The sequence below is a fragment of the Telopea speciosissima genome, chromosome 5 (genome assembly GCF_018873765.1).
Source record: "Telopea speciosissima isolate NSW1024214 ecotype Mountain lineage chromosome 5, Tspe_v1, whole genome shotgun sequence".
Taxonomy (NCBI): Eukaryota; Viridiplantae; Streptophyta; class Magnoliopsida; order Proteales; family Proteaceae; genus Telopea; species Telopea speciosissima.
The window spans coordinates 804,735-825,002 of NC_057920.1; the positions used below are offsets into that span (position 1 = coordinate 804,735).

Consider the following 20,268-nt stretch of genomic DNA (forward strand, 5'->3'; position numbering starts at 1 on the left):
TCTGTTCGGAAAGGAACAAGAGCTTGTACTAATCCCATAACCAAGTTTGTTTCCTATGATGCAATCTCTCCTATAAGTGTTGCTTTCTCAGTTACTCTTTCCTCAACTCCTATTCCCAAGAATGTCACTGAGACCATGTCTGAATCCAAAGTAGATGGAAGCTATGAGTACAGAAATGACAACCATTGAGAAGAACAGTACTGGAGAGCTTGTTGATCTTCCAAAGGGGAGAGCCCCGGTTGTATGTAGATGGGTTTACTCAATCAAGAATGGATCCGATGACACTATTGAGAGATATAAGGACAGATTGGTGGCCAAAGGATATAGTCAAGTGTATGGAATTGACTATCAGGAGACATTTGCCCCTGTGTCTAAACATAATTCGATAAGAGTCCTTTTATCATTGGCAGCCAATCGAGACTAGCCACTGTATCAGTTGGATGTCAAAAATACATTCTTCCATGGTGACTTGAAAGAGGAAGTGTATATGCAAACCACTTTAGGCTTCAAGTTTCCCTCAGCTGAAGGAAAAGTATGTCGTCTTAAGAAATCTATATGGCCTCAAACAGTCCCCGAAGGCTTGACTTGAGAGGGTTTAGACAAGCTATTCTGAAGAATGGATACACCCAGAGTCGAACTAATCATACTCTATTTACCCGACGTGGTAATGGTACCATCACAACTCTAATTGTCTTTGTGGATAACATTGTGGTTATTGGAAATAATCGGGAAGAGATAAAGAGACTTTTAGGTCAACAATTTGAGATTAAGGGCCTTGGGCCCTTGAAATATTTCTTGGGAATTGAAGCGTCAAGGTCACAAAAGGAGATAAATATTTGTCAAAGGAAGTTTGTGTTGGATTTGTTGAAGGAGACCGGATTGTTGGGCTGTAACCAACAAACTCACCTATTGATCAAAATCTCAAGTTAGGTGAAGATTGTAGAAAGTCTCTACTCAATGTAGGGAAGTACCAGAGGTTAGTGGGAAAGTTCATCTATCTTTCTGTGACTCGCCCTGATATTGCTTACGCTATTAGGGTAGTGAGTTTATGCATGTTCTCAAGAGTGGGTAATGAAGTCCTAGAATAGGTGATAATCCTACTAGGAGCCAATTGGAATCAAGCTTTGGTCAAGCCTGCTGTTTAGGGCTGATTAGGGGCTGTTTTAGGGCAAAATTAGGGTTTAGGATGGGAATTGGGAATGGGGTTTATAGGGTTTTAATCTGCAGGTTTAGAGGGTCATTATGATATAAAAATATCTGGATTTGGGTAGGTTTCAAAATTCTGCAGATTTAGGGTTAGGGTTTCGGGTTTTTTAAATTAAGAAAATAGCCAAAACTAGGGTTTACAGTAGGATTCAGGGGCAGGGGTTAAGGTCGACTGTTAGAGGGGCTAGGGGGAAGATTCGGTTGCAATATGGAAGGTTTCTGATGGCTGAATGTGTCCCAGCAGAAAATTAGGGTTTTTAGGGTTCAATGGAGAAGAGGGATCTTAGGGTTTGGCTGGACAGAATGGGTAGCAAGTCTGGTCGAGTGGGGGAGATGGTACGGGAAGGCTGTGCTCTGATTTTGGTGTAAAACAGAGGTAGGATGATGGCTGGATAATGCCTAGATGATCTAGGGTTTTGGAAATTCAAATAGAAAAACAAGAGGGATCGAATGGGGGAGGGAAGGAAACTAAAAACAGAAATTTAAATCTCAACTTACTATAGGATTCCATCGGCAGCAAGTTAAGGGATGAAGGATGAAATCACCTTCGAAGAGAGACCCTCCCAGCCGTCACGGCGTAAGGAGTCGTAGGATTCCACCCACCCTAAGGAGCAGCAGCAAGACAGCCACGAATTCTGTATTTTAATTTCAAATCTCAATCTCGGGGAGCCTCCCACGGTTGCTTTATTTATAATTAAAGGCCAAAGGCCAAATCCTAATACAATCTAACTTCCTCTTCACTTAAAATCGTGGAAGAGATCTAATTACAATCAAATTACTAATTTAAAACAGTAAAATATCCTAACTACCCCTACTAACTTAAAATAAGAGAATCTAACTTAAAAACAACTAATTTAAAGTAGATCCCATGTTAGCCAATAGGATATAAGGACCTATTGACCAATAGGAACACTTCACTTAAATTGGACCAATTGAACCAATTGGATGCAACCAATTCTAAACCGGTTCAATCTAAAAAATAGGAAAATAAACTAACTATTGGGCTAATCCCGTATGCAACCTATATGCCCCTAGTTTAGGCTCATTAAAGTGGCCTAATACATAAAAAACCCTTGGGAACAAAGGCCCAACATGTATATAACCCAACCCTAGGCCTATTTCTAAAGAAATAAGCCCTATTTGGTGATCATTCTGCATCAGTGGGTAATTGGATGCTATGTATCGCATCCTTAGGTACTTGAAGTCTAACCCGAGGAAAGGGCTATTGTACACCAAACACAATCATTTGAGGATTGAAGGCTGCATTGAATTTGATTGGTCAAGATTTGTTACTGACTGAAGGTCTACATTGGGTATTGCACATTTGTAGGTGGTAACCTAGTTACATGGAGTAGTAAAAAACAACTGGACTGTGTGGACTTCTATGGTTGAAAATGGTTGGTTCAAGAGTTGGGGTTTGATATTGAGGGATCCATGCGGCTGTATTCTGACAATAAAGCTGCTATAAGTATCGCTCCTCTTGGTGTTGGTGGGGGTGGAGGGGTAATAAGGGATAAGGAAGGTGTTGTTTTGGCTGCCTTCTCTCATTTCTATGGTGATTGCACTAACTCATTGGCCGAGCTGAGAGCTCTGAGAGATGGCTTGAAGTTGTGCCATGATTTGTGTCCTTCTGATGTTGTGGTTAATTCAGACTCTGCTTCCATTGTTAGAATGATTAGTCATAAGAGGTGTAATCTCTAGAGGGGTTGGTATTGTTTCCAGGAGGTCATGGCCTTAATTTGTTCTACTTGGGCGCTGGTCACCTTTGCTTATAGGGAGAGTAATAGGGCGGTTGATTGGATGGCCAACCTGGCTTGTGATAGTAGTTCCTCTATCAGTTACCACGTTGGCAGCCGGCTACCGGGTGATCGGCAACGTATTCTTCAAGAGGATAGGGCTGGTTTGCCAGTTCTAAGGAAATAGATGTTTAAATTTGTATGGGGTGGGTCCAGAGTTGAGTTGAGAGTGAGTGCTCCTATGGATTGGGGTAAGGTGGTACATCCCCCCTTGTATTCGTTATTCATTGATTGATTTTAATAATATTCTAGGGTCTGGCCCGGGTCCCAGGTAATATTCGGGTTTTAAAAAAAAAAGTATCGTTCACAACCCTGTGCAACACGACCAGGCTAAGCACATTGAAGTGGATCGGCATTTCATTAAAGGAAAAATTGACTTTGGCTACATCTACAAGACTGCACTCCTTTGTGAAGACAGACAACTAGTTCGCCAATATTTTCACCAAAGAGATTAACTCTCTCCAGTTCAGCACCCTCTTGAGCAAGCTGGGCATGTATGACATTTATTCTCCAGCTTGAGGGGGAGTATTAGAGTGCATGGAGTACGGGTATTATGGATACTTTGCTAAATAAGCTTGTATTTACCTCCCTAGGTCCTCTTATGTTACCGTGGGGGTATTGATGTAATTTATATGACATTCAAAAGTAAGTAAATATAGGGTAAAGAAATCAATTCTCTCCCCAAGCATTCCTACATACTCTTTTTCTCTTCTTATTCTTCTCCCTTTCCTCTTCTCTCATCATATTTCCTTTTATTACTTTGAACTATGATTTGATAGTTTGACCATTGAATAAATGAGGTGTTCTTTGGATAGGCTACCTGCCTATCTCAACCATATGACCCACCATATTCGGGGCTTTCCATCTTGGTTTCTCAATCTTTCCTGTTGTGCTCATCTCCTTTGGTTTTAAAAAAAAATTATTAAAGCACCAAAATGACTTGTGGATGTTAGATTGGGGCACCATAATGACACATGAAAATTTTACCTATGACTAGATAATGATCTGTATGATCTGTCCACCAAAATTTGGCACTCACCAAACTTGCACGTGGCAGTTAAGTGGAGTGGAAAAAAAACCTTGTGGCTCCTTTATTTTTTTACATTCCTCTTTTGATGCTATGGACGTTTGGCTCAAAATTATTAATCCTTCTTAGGCCAGATATAAACGCTGTATTTTGTGCAGAGGTTCTCACTGAACAAGTCTACGCTTGATTTCTGCAGATTCAGGATGCGTTGCATCGGGCTTCATCGGAGAGCAACTCACAAGTTGGAGCAATATTCCAGGTTTTGCATACGAAGGAATCACCGCCTACATATTTTCGGACAAACAAATTCACTTCAGCTTTTCAAACAATTGTTGATGCATATGGGTGAGTTTTTCTGAGATAAGTTCACTTTATCAATATTCTTGGTATGTAAAAGGAATCAAACTTACTGTACATAATATTGTGGATGGGTTTCTAGAAGCCTAAAAGATTAGGGTTAGAAACTCAGTTGAAAACCAGAATCGCGGTGACATTTCAGAAGAAATTGAATAACAGTTAATCCAAGAATCAGAATGGGCTAATATTCTGGTCGAAGGTCTGGATAATGGAGAAGAATAACTTCCCAAATTCTGGATCAAATCTGATGGACGGATCTGAAGTTTTGGGATAGTCCTACTGGGGGTTGGATTCTAGAAACAGAACTCAGATTAGCAATCCAAACCAGTATACTTAGGAAGACAGCAGTAACTATGAACTGATTTGATGCATAAACAGTGGCTTGAAACTATAACAGATAACAGAAATCAGATCTGAAAGATAAGCCACAAAACTGAAGAATTCAGAAAATCCTAGTGAGGAGGATTTCTGGAAATCAGTTTAAAAATTGGATTTTAAGTTCAAAACAGTAGCAGAACTTTAGAACAAAAACCAAAAGCCTAATGTGAAATCAGATTTTGAATTTCAATGGTTAAAGTTTGAGTTTCAAGAAATTCCTTGTCGGAATAGAAATTCAAAAACTTGAAGGAAAACTGGGTTTTATGAAAAGATCTGAACGGAACATTAATGGACGGTTAAACAAGAGGATAGCAATTTGAGACCATTAACCAGTAACAGATTCGACAACTAAAAGATATGAATGAAAGAAAAGTTATGTTACTTGAATCGATGGAAGGATTTGAGAAGAGAAGAAAAGAAGAATCGAAAGAAGCATAAGACCAGGCTTCTCACCCAGCCTTGCTGGATCCCACCAGCAGTATTGGAGTCTTACCAATATAATAGTTGAATCGCGCAACCAGATTCTGAGTCCCAAAGAAAAGAGCAGCAAAAAGACATCTTAGAAATTCGTGTACAGGGCTGTACCCCTTACAAACTTATATAAAAGACTCAAAACAGATTCAAACACTAAAATGGAAAGGACTAAACCAATCCTTAACTAATAATGTAACATAAATTGACTAGGAAACTAAAATAGTGAAGGAAAATGACTTAAAACCAGATTTAACTTATAGAATCCTAATCCATCCTAACTAAAACCCTTAATAACAATTAAAATAAAGAAATAACGATACTTGACTAATTTCATAGGCCTAGCCTCTACCCATATTATAGGCACATTAAAGTGGGCCCCATTACAATGGAAACACATTGGTTCAGAGGCCCAACACATACATAACCCAATCCAAAACTTATTTCCATTAAAATAAGCTCAATTGTGTTTTATCTGCATCAATTGTTCCACTGGCTATGTGGCCATGTCTGATGATTATTCTTTGTCTTGGATGTATGATTTGAATTCTGCTTGTAAAGGATGAATATGGATTTTACCATCATAGAGTATGAGAGTGTACAGGATGGTTTGATGCTCCCATGGTATCTTTTCTCATGATCTTCATATGCAGTTTTTAAGTTGCTGAGAAATTAGAAATAATATTAAAATAAATGAGAATATTAAGAATTAGAAAAGAAAACGAAAACAAATATAGCCTTTAAGTAGTAAAATGCATCTCACATTCAAAGAAATTTTGTTGTAGGATCAGAACCAGCATCAAGTTTTGAAAGTGAACGGTTAAAAAACTACTCACAATAGGGGGGGGGGTGTCCCTATCGTGATGTAGTAGTTAGTCTTAGCTGTTAGTTTTAGTTGTTAGAGTTACTAGAATTTATGTTCTAGGAGTACTTTAGGAACTGGACTTTATCTAGTTCCCTTATATTGTAATTTCTCTTCTTTTACCTTTTTACCTTTTACCTCCCTAGAGGGGTTGGATGTAATATGTTTAGGGTTGTTAGTGGAGTAATATAGGTGTGGAGAGAATCATCTCAAACACACAACAATTACAACCGAAGTCTTCTCGCTCCTTCTCTCTTGTCTTCTTCTTCTCCTCCTTCTTCCCTCTCTCTCCTTCAACTTCCTCTCCTTCTATCACTTACATCTACAACATAAAACTCAACTTTAGTTTCCCTGTTTAAGTCTGATTAGGTCTTAGTCTTGTACAAGGTTTACGACTCTTTATTTGTTTGCTATTATAAATACAGTATAGGCAGTCCATGGTAGGTAAGCTGAGTCTATCGTGGTTCAGCACATCCTCTCTTCTCTTCATAGATTCTGGTTCGTTTTCTATTTGGTTTTGTTACATGGTATTGGAGCTGTAACCAGTACCCGATTTTACTTGATATCTGTATTAAGAAGTGGAATGCTGTCGCCCTTTTCATGGTGCTGGTTCAGATCACCGCCTCTAGTTTCCACTGCATGATTGCCGAAGGAAGAAACCCTGCCTTGGTTCATGATTCTATCGTGAGAATGGGTTTCTGGGTTGTGTGGCGGTCTAGGTTAAAGACAGTCATGATCTTTATTTTTTTTTATTGCAATCTTATAATTTATCACTTTGCACGTATACCCCTTCTTTTATCTCTTATTCCCTTATGTCCCATAAATTTATTTTGCTTCCTAGATTACCCTTTGGCCATACGTTACCCTCATAATATGCCACTGGTTTCCGCCACAAGTTTACCCTTGAGGCTCCTTGAGGTATTTCTCTCATCTCCTTCAATTCTGGTTTCCGCCACTGGTTGTTGCTTATTGAGGTAGAAGGAAGCCTCAATCAATTTGTTTCTTAAAGAGGGCTTTATCTTGTTATACCATAAATACCCTTGCATTTCTTGTTAAGTCCAGTCTGTCCATCACTTACATTTGCTTCCAACTCTGTCCCCATACAAAAAATAGAAAAAAATAGTTGTCCTAACTCCTAACCTACATCCACCTTCCAAAGTAACCCTTTATAATTCTGGTTATTTACCGAATTTTCATTCCTCCTTTGCAACTTTAGTTTATTTACAGAATTGCCATTATTCTCAAATATTAGGCTATTGCTATTGCTATTGCACACTTGAGTGGGCCCATAAACGAGGCCAAATTTGATTGACCCAGGTTTTGAATTTGTATCAAAGGGTCCTAAAATGTTGCCAGAATTTACCAAATTACCATTAGTCCTATATATTTGAAATTTTATCACTTTGGTGGACCCATAATGACCAAATTTAGGGGTCTCGGACCCCTAGATTGCATCAATTTGGGGTTGTAAGTTTTTTTTCTGTCAGATAGGTACTTGCATGGAGTGATGCTGTTGCTGCACATTGTTTATATTATATTGGATGTGGATGTTGCTCTTTGTTTATTGAATGTTGGGTCTTTATTTGCAAAGCCACTATTCTGTTGTTGTTATTATTGGAGATTATTTGCTCAGATTTGTTTAAATCTGTCCTATCTGGTATTTTATTTACTACCAGGGGGGAGATTGGAGATTATTTTATTTGGATCTTATTTGCCGCTGTTCTTGATTATGGGATTTATGTGATGCTCATCCTTTGTGATGATGGTTATTGCTGCCCTATGATGGTGGAATATTCTTTATTGCATCCTCTGAATTATTTGTTCACATGTAATGCTACACTTGAGGAGGAGATTGAAGATTATATGAAGATAGTTATTTATGGTATTCAACAACAATGCAATTTATTAGTGGTCCACAACAACCTTGTGCTATTTAGTTCACAGCAACCTTATGTTGTCTGGTTTCCAACGACCTAATGCTGAGTTATTTGGTCCCCATTAACCTGATGCTACTACTTGGTTCCCAACAACCTTATGCTGTTAATTTGTTCGCAGTAACCTATATTGCACTTTCCCTTGGTTTGCAGCAACCTATGCTGCAATTTTTATCTGTGACCTCTATTTAAGGCTCCTAAGTGCATCGATATTTGCACTTTTATTTGTCTTCTTTGTGAAGATTACTACTTACTACCTACCTTATTTGAGAAGGGCTTATGATGTTGTTGCTGATAGAATATTTTGGATTGCGGTCGGTATTCTCTGCTGCTTGTTTTGCTTGTTTCTCTTTGGATTTATTTGACACGAAGATTTTTATCTACTGATGTTGCTAATGATTGGTGTGCTTGAGTCTTTTTTTGGTGAATAGATTCTATTACCAAACCTCAGGAGGGGGTGGGGGAAAAAGGGGGGAGGGAGGGGATATACAAAAGAGAATAGGGGGGAGAGAGAGAGAGAGAGAGAGAGAGGGGGGGCAAAGCCACAAGCCAACCTACGTAGAGGTGGTGGGCTGCAAAAGAGAAGTACCAAGACCCCAGGAAATAACAATGTGCCTGTTCCTTGGGGTATCAAAAAAGGACCTATTAGGGATGAAGCTGAGCTTAGAGGAGACATCGAAAGAGATGGCTTTCTAAATCGAATCAAAAGATCGAGAGTTGGAGGTCCATCTCCTTAGATTCCTTGCCATCCAAATGTGATAGATAGCGGAGCCAATACGAGCTTTCCAACAGTGTCACAGATAGTGGCTCCAGAGAAAGTCATTTGAGGAAAGAGGACCAAGGTTAAAAGGTTGGGCGACTTTTGAAGGGGGGTTAGGTAAAAGGGGGGTAAAAGGGGTAAAGGGGAAGGCAAAAGGGGAGGATGTCTAACGGAATGGGGAGGATTACGGTAGTAAGAAGGTAAAGGGTTGGGAAAAGGGTTATCTAGCTTTCGCGCAGGAGAGGAGGGCCTTGTGAAAGAAAGGTTACTGGGGACTGATCGAGTTTGAGCCACTACAGGGACAGAGATAGGAGAAGCCTGAGAACTCTGCGACCAACTATCCAACTCACCAAGGGAAGAAGAGGAATCAGCGGATCCTCCAAACTTCAAAAGTGCTATTTCGCTTGGCAACAGAGTCAGCGTCAGGGCCCTAGCAGAGCTGGCAGTGGAAGAGCTTTCTCTCCAATGGGAACCACATAACTCAAAAGGATCATCTCAGTTGTCAAGGAGGCTGACGGTGACAGAACGATGGCATCAGGAACTTTGCAGGCCAAAGGGGCCTCAGAATCGCAGGTCAGAGGGGCCTTTGAAACGCAGGCCAGAGGGGCCTCGGGAATTGATGGCTGGGTCGCCACCTTGCCTGTGGGGGAGCCAGAGGCAAAGGGGTCACGAAGATAGCGGCGGTTGAGTCTGCGAGCAGGTCTTCTTCCTCGACTAGGCGATCTGGAGAGGCTAGATGGAGCTGGAAGGGCGCTGGGGTGAGTCAAACCAGGATATTGTTCAGAATGAGAACAAGAGCGAGAACCAGCAGGAATAGTCGGGGGAGCAGCTTGAACAGATGAAGTTCCCAAGCTGTGGAGAGGGGAGCTTTAGCAGCACAGTCCTTCGAAGGATGCCCAAAGACCTTGCAGAGATTGCAATGGGGTGGAATCTAGGCATATTTAATTGGCTGCTCAAAACTGAAGCCATCCTCTTCCACGATGGAGATGGACGAAGGCGGAGGACGATCAGCGGAGACATCCACACAATTCCGAGCATATGAGAGACGGTCCATCTTCAAGGTACGAGTGTCAGTGTAAAGCAGGAAGCCAAGAACAGAGCCTAAGCGACTTAGGCATTCTTGATGTAGGGGAAGGCCAGGAAGGGTAATCCACAAAGGAATGGTACTGAGGTCGACCTTGTGGAGCTGAACATGGGGGCTCCATTTGCGGGGGAAGATAGGTTTGGATCCAACCATCCAAGGAGCACTGTCAAGGGTGCGGGTTTTTACCATCCAAGGAGCACCGTCAACAGGTATGCTTGAGTTGATATTGCTACCAGAATGAATCTCTCTTTGTAAGGCTGGTGCTGCTTTTAATATCTATTCTTGTTGTTCCAAGCTGGAGTCTTTTGATAGATATGTATACTCCAGCTTGATGGGAAGTGTTAAAGACTACTCATGATAGGGGGAGTATCCCTATCGTGATGTAGTAGTTTGTCTTAGCTGTTAGTTTTTGTTCTCTTGTTTAAGTCTGATTTGGTCTTAGTTTTGTACAAGGTTTACAACTCTTTATTTGTTTGCTATTATAAATACATTATTGGGGTTTTGTTACATGAACAATTGCAAAACCTTATAATAGGGTTTCCCATGCATCTGGAGCCTTGCCTTACTAAAAAATTCACCCTTAGGATTTTGTAATCTTAGACCAAAAAAAGAGTTGTAATTAAATGCCCAAAATGGTCCCTATGACAATTTGGCGCCTTGTTGGAAGCAAATGAAAGACAAAAAAATAAAATAAAATAGACCAAAGATGTATAGAGTTTATGAAACTTAAATCTTTTGACTATGATCCAAACTCCAAAGTACCTCCACAGACTGAAACTGTTAGAAATTTAATAATTTAAAATAAAAAGCTGGATGACTAGCTTATTCTAGCCTTCTATATTTGGTACTCTTGATGGAATGTGTATGATGGGTTCCCAGGTGGGATCTCTTAACAGTCATCACACCAGATGAGTGCTTTGATTAATTATTTTTCCCTTTTCGGTTCTTTTATACTCCCCTGCATCCCATAAAGACAGTCCTTCACATTTTTTTTGGGCTGTCCTGTATTCCCTGTAGTAATTAGCTTTTATTAAGTCTTCTGTTTTTATGCTCTTGCATTGATTAGCACCTTGAGTTATTACCCGACTTGAAGAGAGCCTAGATAAGTAATGGAAGGGCCATGCTGAAAAAATGACGGTATTTAATGCTTTAACCACTCCTTAAACTTGGGAATTTTTCAAAGGGGGCATATCATGGCTGGACCGATATGACCTGCTTTGGTAACCCAGACCGAGGCGAAACCGAAACCAGCCAAGCTTTTGGTATAGTAAAGGTTGGTAGGGGATTTATATGTTTCTTAGGGTTATTTTTGTAATTGCAATTTTTTTGATATTGGAGAGAGCTACATAGGAGTTGTTTATAGTTTCCTAGTTTGTTTAGTTTCCTTCTTGGAGTTATGTTTCATAGTCTCTATATGTAAGCAGTTGATACTTGATAGTTGATAGAGATTGAATAGAATGGAATATTGAATTGAAACTGAGATTGGCTAATCATGGTGTGAGTGTGGTGTGCTACTGCCCTCTTTCCTCTCTCTTCCTTCTAGGTTCGGATCTGAGATTCTTCTCTCAGGTGAGTTCCTCCCTTCTCCTTCTATGGTCCTACCTGTTTCTTTTGTTCTTCCTTCTATTTCCTTCCCCGTTTGAGTTTTGAAGCTATATCAACTATACTCTGTTCTGGCGAACTAACAGTCAATTATGGATTGAGTCCTCTAATTCTTTCTTCTTTTTTTTTCTCTAATATTCCAGGACTTGGTTTGTCAGTCTAGGGTGACTCTACCACTTGTGTACCATCCCCTAAAACTTTCCCTGTTGTGATCCAGGAACCTGGAACCAAACCTGGTATCCCCTCTTCTGCTAGGTTCAGTTTCAGGCCTTGAATTCTCTTTCTTCACTTACTGTTTGAAGTGGTCATTAAGTTGGCAACCTTTCCCTAGTATTTCAGGGTAATCAGAACCTGGATGAGGGTTTCCTCTCAGTTCATATGAGTGCTGGTTATCATAACCCATTGCTGTAACACAAGGTAGAAGAAGACTCTTATTTGTTACCAAAGACCATGGACAAAATCTCGGTGTCGCAGTTGACCAAGACGAAATCTTGGGGGAGTTTAAAAAATATCAAGTTTCGATTGGTTTCGACCATATTTCGGTAATTTTGCAAGTGTCAACCTGAACACCTATATAAATTCACTTATCCACATCGAAACTTGAGGAAACTTGACTTGAAACCAAGCCATGCACTTATTAATGTCAGAAACCAGGACAGACACTTATTTTTGCCAAGTATCTTAAGATAAGCAAATACCCCCTATTTGAATCCAATAAAATAGTAAAAAAATAAAATTCTAAAAGGATAAAAAGTCAACTCCTTAATTCAAGAACAAAAACCGGATTTTCGGCGGTTGGTGCAATTTTTAACTTTTAAATGCTGGGTTTTTTTTTTCTCAAATCTAAAATTTCCATAAATCTTAATATGTTAAAACATTACTAAAAACCAAAAGAAAGGTAAAATATTCATTTATTTTCATGTCTAAATTTATTTCCATTCAGAGCGATTTTAAACAGCATTCGCGCACACCAGATTAAGTTTGACCGGAACATAATTCCTTCAATATAAATCAGATTTAAACAATATTGGATTTGTTTGAAAGCTTTCGATATATTGAAGGAGTTATGTTCCGGTCAAACCTTATTCGATACCATGTCCAAGAACAATATACACTATCAAATTTGGGTCAAGACCACAAGTATTATTTCGAGTGTTCTCTATGTGAAACCTATGCATGGATTGGGTTCAAAATGTCAAAAATAGGCAGCACAACAAGAATCGGGGCAAAAAAAACAACTTTTGGGCATCGAAACAAGGTTTGAGTTAGCTTGGAAAAAGTACTAGGTTTCGACTGAGATATGGTCGAAACCGAGACAATCTCGGTTTTTGGGTGGTCAAAACCAGTGTCAGCACCGAGTTCTCCATCCTTGCTAAAGACTCAACTCTTGTTATTTACCAAGTAACCCTCCAAATTCTGAATTCTTTATGTTTTGCCCCTACTATTAATACGTGATTCCAGATTGGCCTATTTCTTCAATTCTGATCACATTTCAGTCCCACTGTCTGTTTACCTTTTAAAAGGGGTCCTGAATTATTCTAGAAATTATAAATTGCCATTACCTTTAATTGTTGAGCCTTTTAGCACTTGGGTGGGCCCGTAGCGATCTATAATCAGGGTTTTTGAACCCTGGGTTGAATCATTGTGGGATGGAAGGAGTAATATTTTAGCAACTGGTTTATGTTACTTGCTAATTATGTTTATGAGAGATATCAAGTAGATTGTATCAGAGAGATGACCAGAAGAAAAAGTTGTTTTATTTTACATGGTAAGGATCAATCGTCCATGTTTTGTTTACAACTTTTGGAAGGGAACTTTTGTTTTTTTTCAATTGGCATTTGTTAATGCTAGAAATGGCTCCTTTCATCTAGACGTGATTAGATATGAATTGCTATGAGTGCATCTCAGTGAAAATGGTACTATGCTAGCTGGTTAAACTATATATCTGGCTTTTTAGTATGAAGGTCTATACTTCCATTTGTTCCACCTGGAATGAAACTCTGTATTAGGGAAATGCAGTATGTACATATGCACTCCTTATGTTGTATCTTTTAGACTGCAATCAAGCACACATTTTGGGAACATCACTGGTGTTATACATACTGCATAGATCTATTTAGGAGTAGCTCTGATACATGATAAGTTGCGAGAATATAGTTTGAGGTGGCAGAGACGTGCAATGGCAGCCTTGGAATGCTCCAGAACGGAGGGGTGATTTTATTCAGATTGAAATAGCTAAAAAAAACAGGGATAGGCCTAAAATGACTCTAGGAGAAGAAATGAGGAAAGACATGCATAGCTTAAGACTAGTAACAAGTATAGCTTTGAATAGAGCTGATTGGAGAAAAAGATCCATGTAGCCGACCTCATTTAGTTGGGATAAGGCTGAGTTGAGGAGTTGTTGTTGTTTATGTGGTTTGGATATCGTACTTCTTTATTTACTATGGAATTTTGTTAAAAAAGGAATCTTGACTGGATTACTTAGCCTATTGTTTCTTGTCCTTGCAGGGTGGCCAAATATCAAGAAGCAAATCCTGGTTTATTTACTATTATCACATTCCCGTTTCTGTTTGCAGTCATGTTTGGTGATTGGGGACATGGTATAAGTTTGTTCCTTGCATCATTGTTCTTTATATTCAGAGAAAAGAAATTTTCTGGTCAGGTAATCATCATTAAACTCCTTGTTAGTACTTAGTAGACTATAAACCCGGTGATTGCGGTGTCATTTCTGGTTATGTGCAAAAAAAATATTATATTCAATTGTTTTTGTTTCTGATTGCATTAATTGTGGCCCACATTATGGTTGGGTGATGTCGTAGATCCTCTGTCTATGTATCTCAGTCCTGCTAAGCCTTCTGCCTTGAAGGACCTTGGCTAAATGCTTCTGTTAGCTGATAACATCACTTGTTTCTTTGTTTACATGCTAACGAATTTTGTAGTTTGACATTGTTTAGGTTGTAGTAATAACTATAGCTGAAAGTTGGTTGAGTTGTTCTTAGGAGGGTAAATTACTCTCATGTCCTTGATGTTTAAGGAAATTTTTTTTCTTGGTGAATAAAAATTCATTACCAAAATCCCATAAAGGGGAAAAGAAAGGGGGGGGGGAGGAAGCTATACAAAGCTCCTCGGGATACAACAATATGCCTGTTCCTTGGGGTATCAACAAGAGATCTATGGGGAATCATGTGGAGTTTAGAGCTAACATCGAAGAAGATGGCTTTCCAAATCATGTCAATATAGTGAGAATTGGAGGTCATTCTTCTGAGGTTCTGCTCCATCCAAATGTGAGATATAGCAGCCCCAAACACAAGCTTGCCGGCGGTATCACTGATTGTACTACCCGAAAAAACCCTTACCTAACCAAAGCCACTCCCTGGCGAATGGAAGGGGTCTCCTATTACAGTGCCAAGGCTTTCTTCCAGATAGAGAGGGCTAAAGGGCAAGAGAGAAAAAAAGGTGGTTGATGTCCTCAATACCATTCCAACAAAGAACACAAGAGGGGGAGACAGGGATGTAGTGGTGGAGGAGAAATGATTGTGGGGAGGCAAAGGTTAAGGGTTCTCCAAACGTTAAAGCTATGGTGGGGGATGTGGCCTTTGAACCAGACAATATTGGACCAAGGGATGGGGGGGCATGGTGTCTGACAAATTCCCAAGCTGAGGAAGAGCTAAAAACCCCATTAGTGGAGGGGGGAGAGAGACGCCCAAACCTGGGTGAGACAAGGGGGGAAAGGGGAGGGGGGGTCCAGTATCCTAGGGAGATGATGTGGAGAGGAGCAGATTTAGGTATGTCAGAGGAGTAAACCGATCAAGCACCAATGATATTGTAGAGGATTCCTAGGGGATACCAGGGATCCAGCCATAGGGATATAGAAGTCCCATCAGCGAGCACTGAAGAGGGGTCAGCGGGTTGGGGAACAGTCCAAATGGACTATTATTTAGGTCTTATTTTCTAAAAAACTATGATTAAGGTACTTGAGGGTGATTGTGTCAGAAAATTTGACAAAATTCGGCGAAAAAAATGAATATACCAAAATTCTTCTCTCACCATCTCTTTTTCTCTCATTGCTGCCCCTTTGTGTGAAATCCCAAAACTTATTTAGGTGGCTACGACAGGCAACCACATTAAGGTAGACTCAGAATGACTATGAAATATAGCACCCATTTTGACCTGAAAGGAATGTGAAGATCTTCCCTGTGAATGCACCCCAACCCCCCCCCCCCCCCGCCAAAATCCAATCTCCCCCCTTTCCCTAGTACACGTAACAACTTGCTAAAGGCATCATCCAACTTGGAATACAAACCTTTTGCACTTAGCCCTGCGCATCACCATGTACATTTGGTTAAATGCTCTAGGAAAGCAGCCGTGCCACTGTTAATGTTGATTTATCGACCATTTACCAGTCATCGGATGCGATTATTCATAAGAAAAATTTTCTTGCTAACCAAGTTATTCACCATCCCACGCATACAAAAGGTCACTCTTGAACTTGAGAACTCTGTATCAACTTTGCTGGACAACGGATATGGTTCCCTTGAGGATGAAGAAGAGGGATAAACCTCAGAAAATCTCATGTCCTATATTCATAATCTTTTATCCTCATTTGGACTTGTCTTTGCATTACCCAGGCAACCCAGTACCAGTAGGCTAGCCAATACAACTAGAGGAGGGAATACAGATTACACAATCCAATCCAAGGGAGAAAAGAGAGGGGGAGGGGGAGGGGGAGGGGGAGGGGGGGGGGAAGGGGAGAGGGAGAAAGGGGGAAAGTGGGGGAGAGAGCGGGGGTTAAAGAGATAATGCTCGCACACACTACTGACTGGATTACTATCCCATCCAATACTGCATTTTCCGATTGTTGCATCAATTTCTTTTCTCCCTGAATCTCAATGTCCATTTGCCCAATTGAGCTTTGTTGATGACTTCAATGCAATTGCGCTTGCTTGTGACAGTGTTCTAATACAAAATTCAGTGTAATTTAAGTTCTTCCTTAGTGTTACATGATCACTTTTATGCAAAGTCTGAACCTTGGCATTTTGGCAATCTTATATTTCTCCATGCATGTTCTGCACAGATTTTGTTTGGTTTTCTTCCTATTCATAGAGTAATTTTACCTCTGTCCCAGCTTTTTGCCCTTGAACCTTTTCCAGTTCTGTGTTTAGCATAACTTACCCTGCCTTCCCCGCCCCCCTTTTTGATAATAACAGAAGCTTGGAGATATGACAGAAATGATCTTTGGTGGTCGGTATTGTATTATGCTGATGGCAATGTTCTCAATTTACACGGGTTTGATCTATAATGAATTCTTTTCAGTACCATTTGAGCTTTTTGGCAAATCTGCCTATGCATGCCGTGATACTTTGTGCAGGTATGGATGAAATTCTTAAAATATGCTAACCTCTTTTTCCATGTTCTATGATTTGACAATTTTAGTTATTTATTGTTTACAATTCTTGAATTCTTTGATGCAGGGATGCTACAACGGTTGGCTTAATTAAAGTGGGTCCTACTTATCCATTTGGTTTAGATCCTAAATGGCATGGTTCCCGCAGTGAGTTGCCATTCCTTAACTCGTTGAAGATGAAGATGTCAATCCTTATTGGTGTAACCCAGATGAATCTTGGAATTGTGTTGAGCTATTTTAATGCCAAATTCTTTGGAAATGGCTTGAATATCTGGTAAGCTAGATTGCAAACTAAGATACTTACTTTGCATGTATTGGTTGCCAACAAACACTTTCTGATGTGGGAATCACTAGTAGTCCAGTACAATTCTGTGATGAATGTATATTGATGTCACAACCATCATAATGACATTCAAATGCCTTCAGTGAGTTAATATTGGGTATGCATGTTTAATGAATTAGGGATCGTTCTTCCATCATCATGTGTTTGCATCTGGTTTATTTTATTACCATAACTTGACTGTCTGTTGATTCTAATTGGTTGTAACCAACTAAACATTGTACATTGTGCACCATTCCAGGTTCCAATTTATTCCCCAGATGATATTTTTAAACAGTCTGTTTGGCTACCTTTCTGTCCTCATAATTATGAAGTGGTGTACTGGTTCACAAGTTGATTTATACCACATTATGATATATATGTTCCTGAGTCCAACAGATGATCTGGGTGAGAATCAGCTTTTTGTGGGGCAGAAAAATGTTCAGGTATAGTCTCTTCTTTTGTCCATTTTATAGTAGTATATTCCTTAGATGCTAAAACAAATTATTCTCTTCGATTTCCAGCTCACATTACTATTGCTGGCCCTCGTTGCTGTTCCATGGATGCTATTGCCAAAGCCTTTTCTCTTGAAGAAACAACACCAAGAAGTAAGCTCATACCTCTTTTTGGTTGATATTCCACACAGGACGATCCTTCTTTTCCAGTTATCCTTATACACTTATTTACCACCTCAATTTTATGTTTCAGAGGCATCAAGGTCAATCCTACATGATGCTTCACAGAACTGATGATTCTTTAGAAGTGGAAGCGCATCATGATTCACATGGCCATGAGGAATTTGAGTTCAGTGAAGTTTTCGTGCACCAACTCATTCATACCATAGAGTTTGTCCTTGGATCAGTCTCAAATACAGCTTCGTATCTCCGGTTGTGGGCCCTCAGGTAGGCTACTAATAGCTTGAAATTATCTTATCTGGTGCCCTGAGCTGCATGATGTATGCATAATTGTAGCTCTTCCACATGTACAGATCCACTTATATATGTGCATGATATGAGTCTATGGCATAGAATATTTTGGGTCTGGCATGCTGTTAAAGCTGTCTTTTAATATGAATATCGGGACTCCACTCCCCACAGGATGGTACCAATGTGCCAGATTAACTAGATATAATAAGAATATCAGGACTCCCAATGGATGGATCCAATATACAAAATTAAGTAGACCAGAAATGGGATTGAGCAAATGATTTCTATGGTAACTTAATAATGTAATGCATAGGGAAGATGTGTAAAAATCATGAACTAAATAGTGTAATCATGCTGATTTTTTGTGAATGAAATCTTTTGAGGTGGGACCTATCGTGAGTAATCAGTCCTCTAATTCTAAATATGGGTGACATGAACTTTGGGGCCGTAGAACATGTCCTGTAACTGCTGAATTTCGTAGTACATCAGTGAATATCCAGGGCATCCTTGTAGGAGGATGAAAGGCTGGATAACCAAAAAAAAGAAAAATCAATGAATATCCAGGGCATCCTTGCAGGAGGATGAAAGGATGGATAACAAGCTTCCTTCTGTCTTATGGCAATCATTAACCACTGGTTCCATTCTGAGCACACAGTGGGATGGGGAGAGGAGAAGCAATCTATTGCATTGTTGTGCCATTGGTGCTAGGTTAAACCTGGTAGGAAAGAGCATACGTTTTATCCTTGAAGGGTATTCTACCTTATTTCATTTAACGGGGGATTTGGCAAGAATGTAAGTGAGATTTGAAGATAAAATTTATCCTTGTGTTACATTCTTTTTGTTAAGAGGTGGATTGCTTTTTGAAGCCTACCAGATAATGTAATCTGGTAAAAGCACACATTTGAATGTCCTGGGTATCTCTCCCCTGGCTGTTCAACATAAGAGTTTTTGTCATTATTGGTGAGCCAAAAGGAAAGTCATCAAAGCAACCTGTAGTTCAGATGGTTAATTTCATACGGCTGGATTTAAGTTTTTGGCCTGGGTGAGATTCATTGTTTGTTGATCCTGACCCTAATACATTTGTAATTTGTAACCCATAATGTAGTTTCTTTTTTCATCCAACTCCACTACATTGGTAATTTGTAACCTTATAATGTAGTTTCTTTTTCATACTATTGTTCATCCATTTTGGTTAGCAAAGACTGATTATGTTATTGTGTGATCTGCTTGGTTTTAGCCTTGCTCATTCAGAGCTGTCGAGTGTCTTCTACGAGAAAGTTCTACTTCTTGCTTGGGGGTAAGTTACTGCCATGAGTTCAACTGTAGGTATGCACAACGAAAAATGGAAGGGAATCCCCCAATATATGGAAGGGTATAAGATGGATCTGAGTCTGAAATTTGACACATGGCCAATCTAAGAATATTTTCTAAGATGTCTATACCTTAAAAAATAGTCATATTACCCTTCCATGTGGTAAAATTTAGTTCCAGACTAGAAATATCCTCTACTCTTGCTAGGCTAGAACATTTTTTTCCTAAATAATTAAATAATTCTAATTTTTTCTGTGCATGTATTGCAGGTTCAACAATATTATAATCTTGATTATCGGCATCATGGTTTTTATTTTTGCAACAGTCGGTGTGTTGCTAGTGATGGAAACACTGAGTGCATTCTTACATGCCTTGCGTCTTCACTGGGTGGAGTTCATGAATAAGTTCTATGAGGGAGATGGGTACCAGTTCCAACCCTTCGCCTTTGCATTGCTTAGTGAAGAGGATGATTAGAACATTGCTTGAAGCTCAATGGATCTTTTGAAACAATTGAGAATATTTAATGTTCCAACCTAGATATGAATCAATTCTTTCATTTGAGTGTGCCAACATATATGGATCATCAATTCTTTCATTTTGGAGGAAATTTGTTGAAGCCATAGTAAATATGTTCCATCCTCCAAGCTTATGATCTCCATATGTTGAAAATTTTAAGTTTCCAAGGCAGTCTGCTGTCTGTTTATGTGGTGGGCTTGGTTTTCATCAGGATGTCTGTTGATATTATTTATTAATGTTGGGAATCCTACTTCTGAATAAAGGTGATGGTGGGTCTTGTGATATATTGTTTTTGTTTCCCTTTGTTCATCCTTC

General features: G+C 39.6%; 1 protein-coding gene across 2 annotated transcripts in view; it reads left to right on the forward strand.

The window, feature by feature from the left end:
* LOC122661925 (V-type proton ATPase subunit a2-like) overlaps positions 1-20,237 on the forward strand; it is a 33,488-nt gene extending 13,251 nt beyond the window's left edge. The window contains exons 10-19 of one of the 2 annotated variants that reach the window (XR_006332939.1): positions 4,226-4,374; positions 13,986-14,139; positions 16,685-16,845; positions 16,949-17,155; positions 17,463-17,646; positions 17,725-17,808; positions 17,909-18,102; positions 19,364-19,423; positions 19,707-19,980; positions 20,017-20,237. Coding sequence is in view for 1 of the 2 variants with exons in the window: in XM_043857442.1 (XP_043713377.1) it covers positions 4,226-4,374; positions 13,986-14,139; positions 16,685-16,845; positions 16,949-17,155; positions 17,463-17,646; positions 17,725-17,808; positions 17,909-18,102; positions 19,364-19,423; positions 19,707-19,911 (1,398 nt within the window). In the remaining variant the exon portion in view is untranslated. Of the gene's footprint in view, positions 1-4,225; positions 4,375-13,985; positions 14,140-16,684; positions 16,846-16,948; positions 17,156-17,462; positions 17,647-17,724; positions 17,809-17,908; positions 18,103-19,363; positions 19,424-19,706 lie in introns of both variants that reach the window. The other variant, XM_043857442.1, reaches the window with a different exon arrangement.
* Positions 20,238-20,268: the final 31 nt, after the last annotated feature.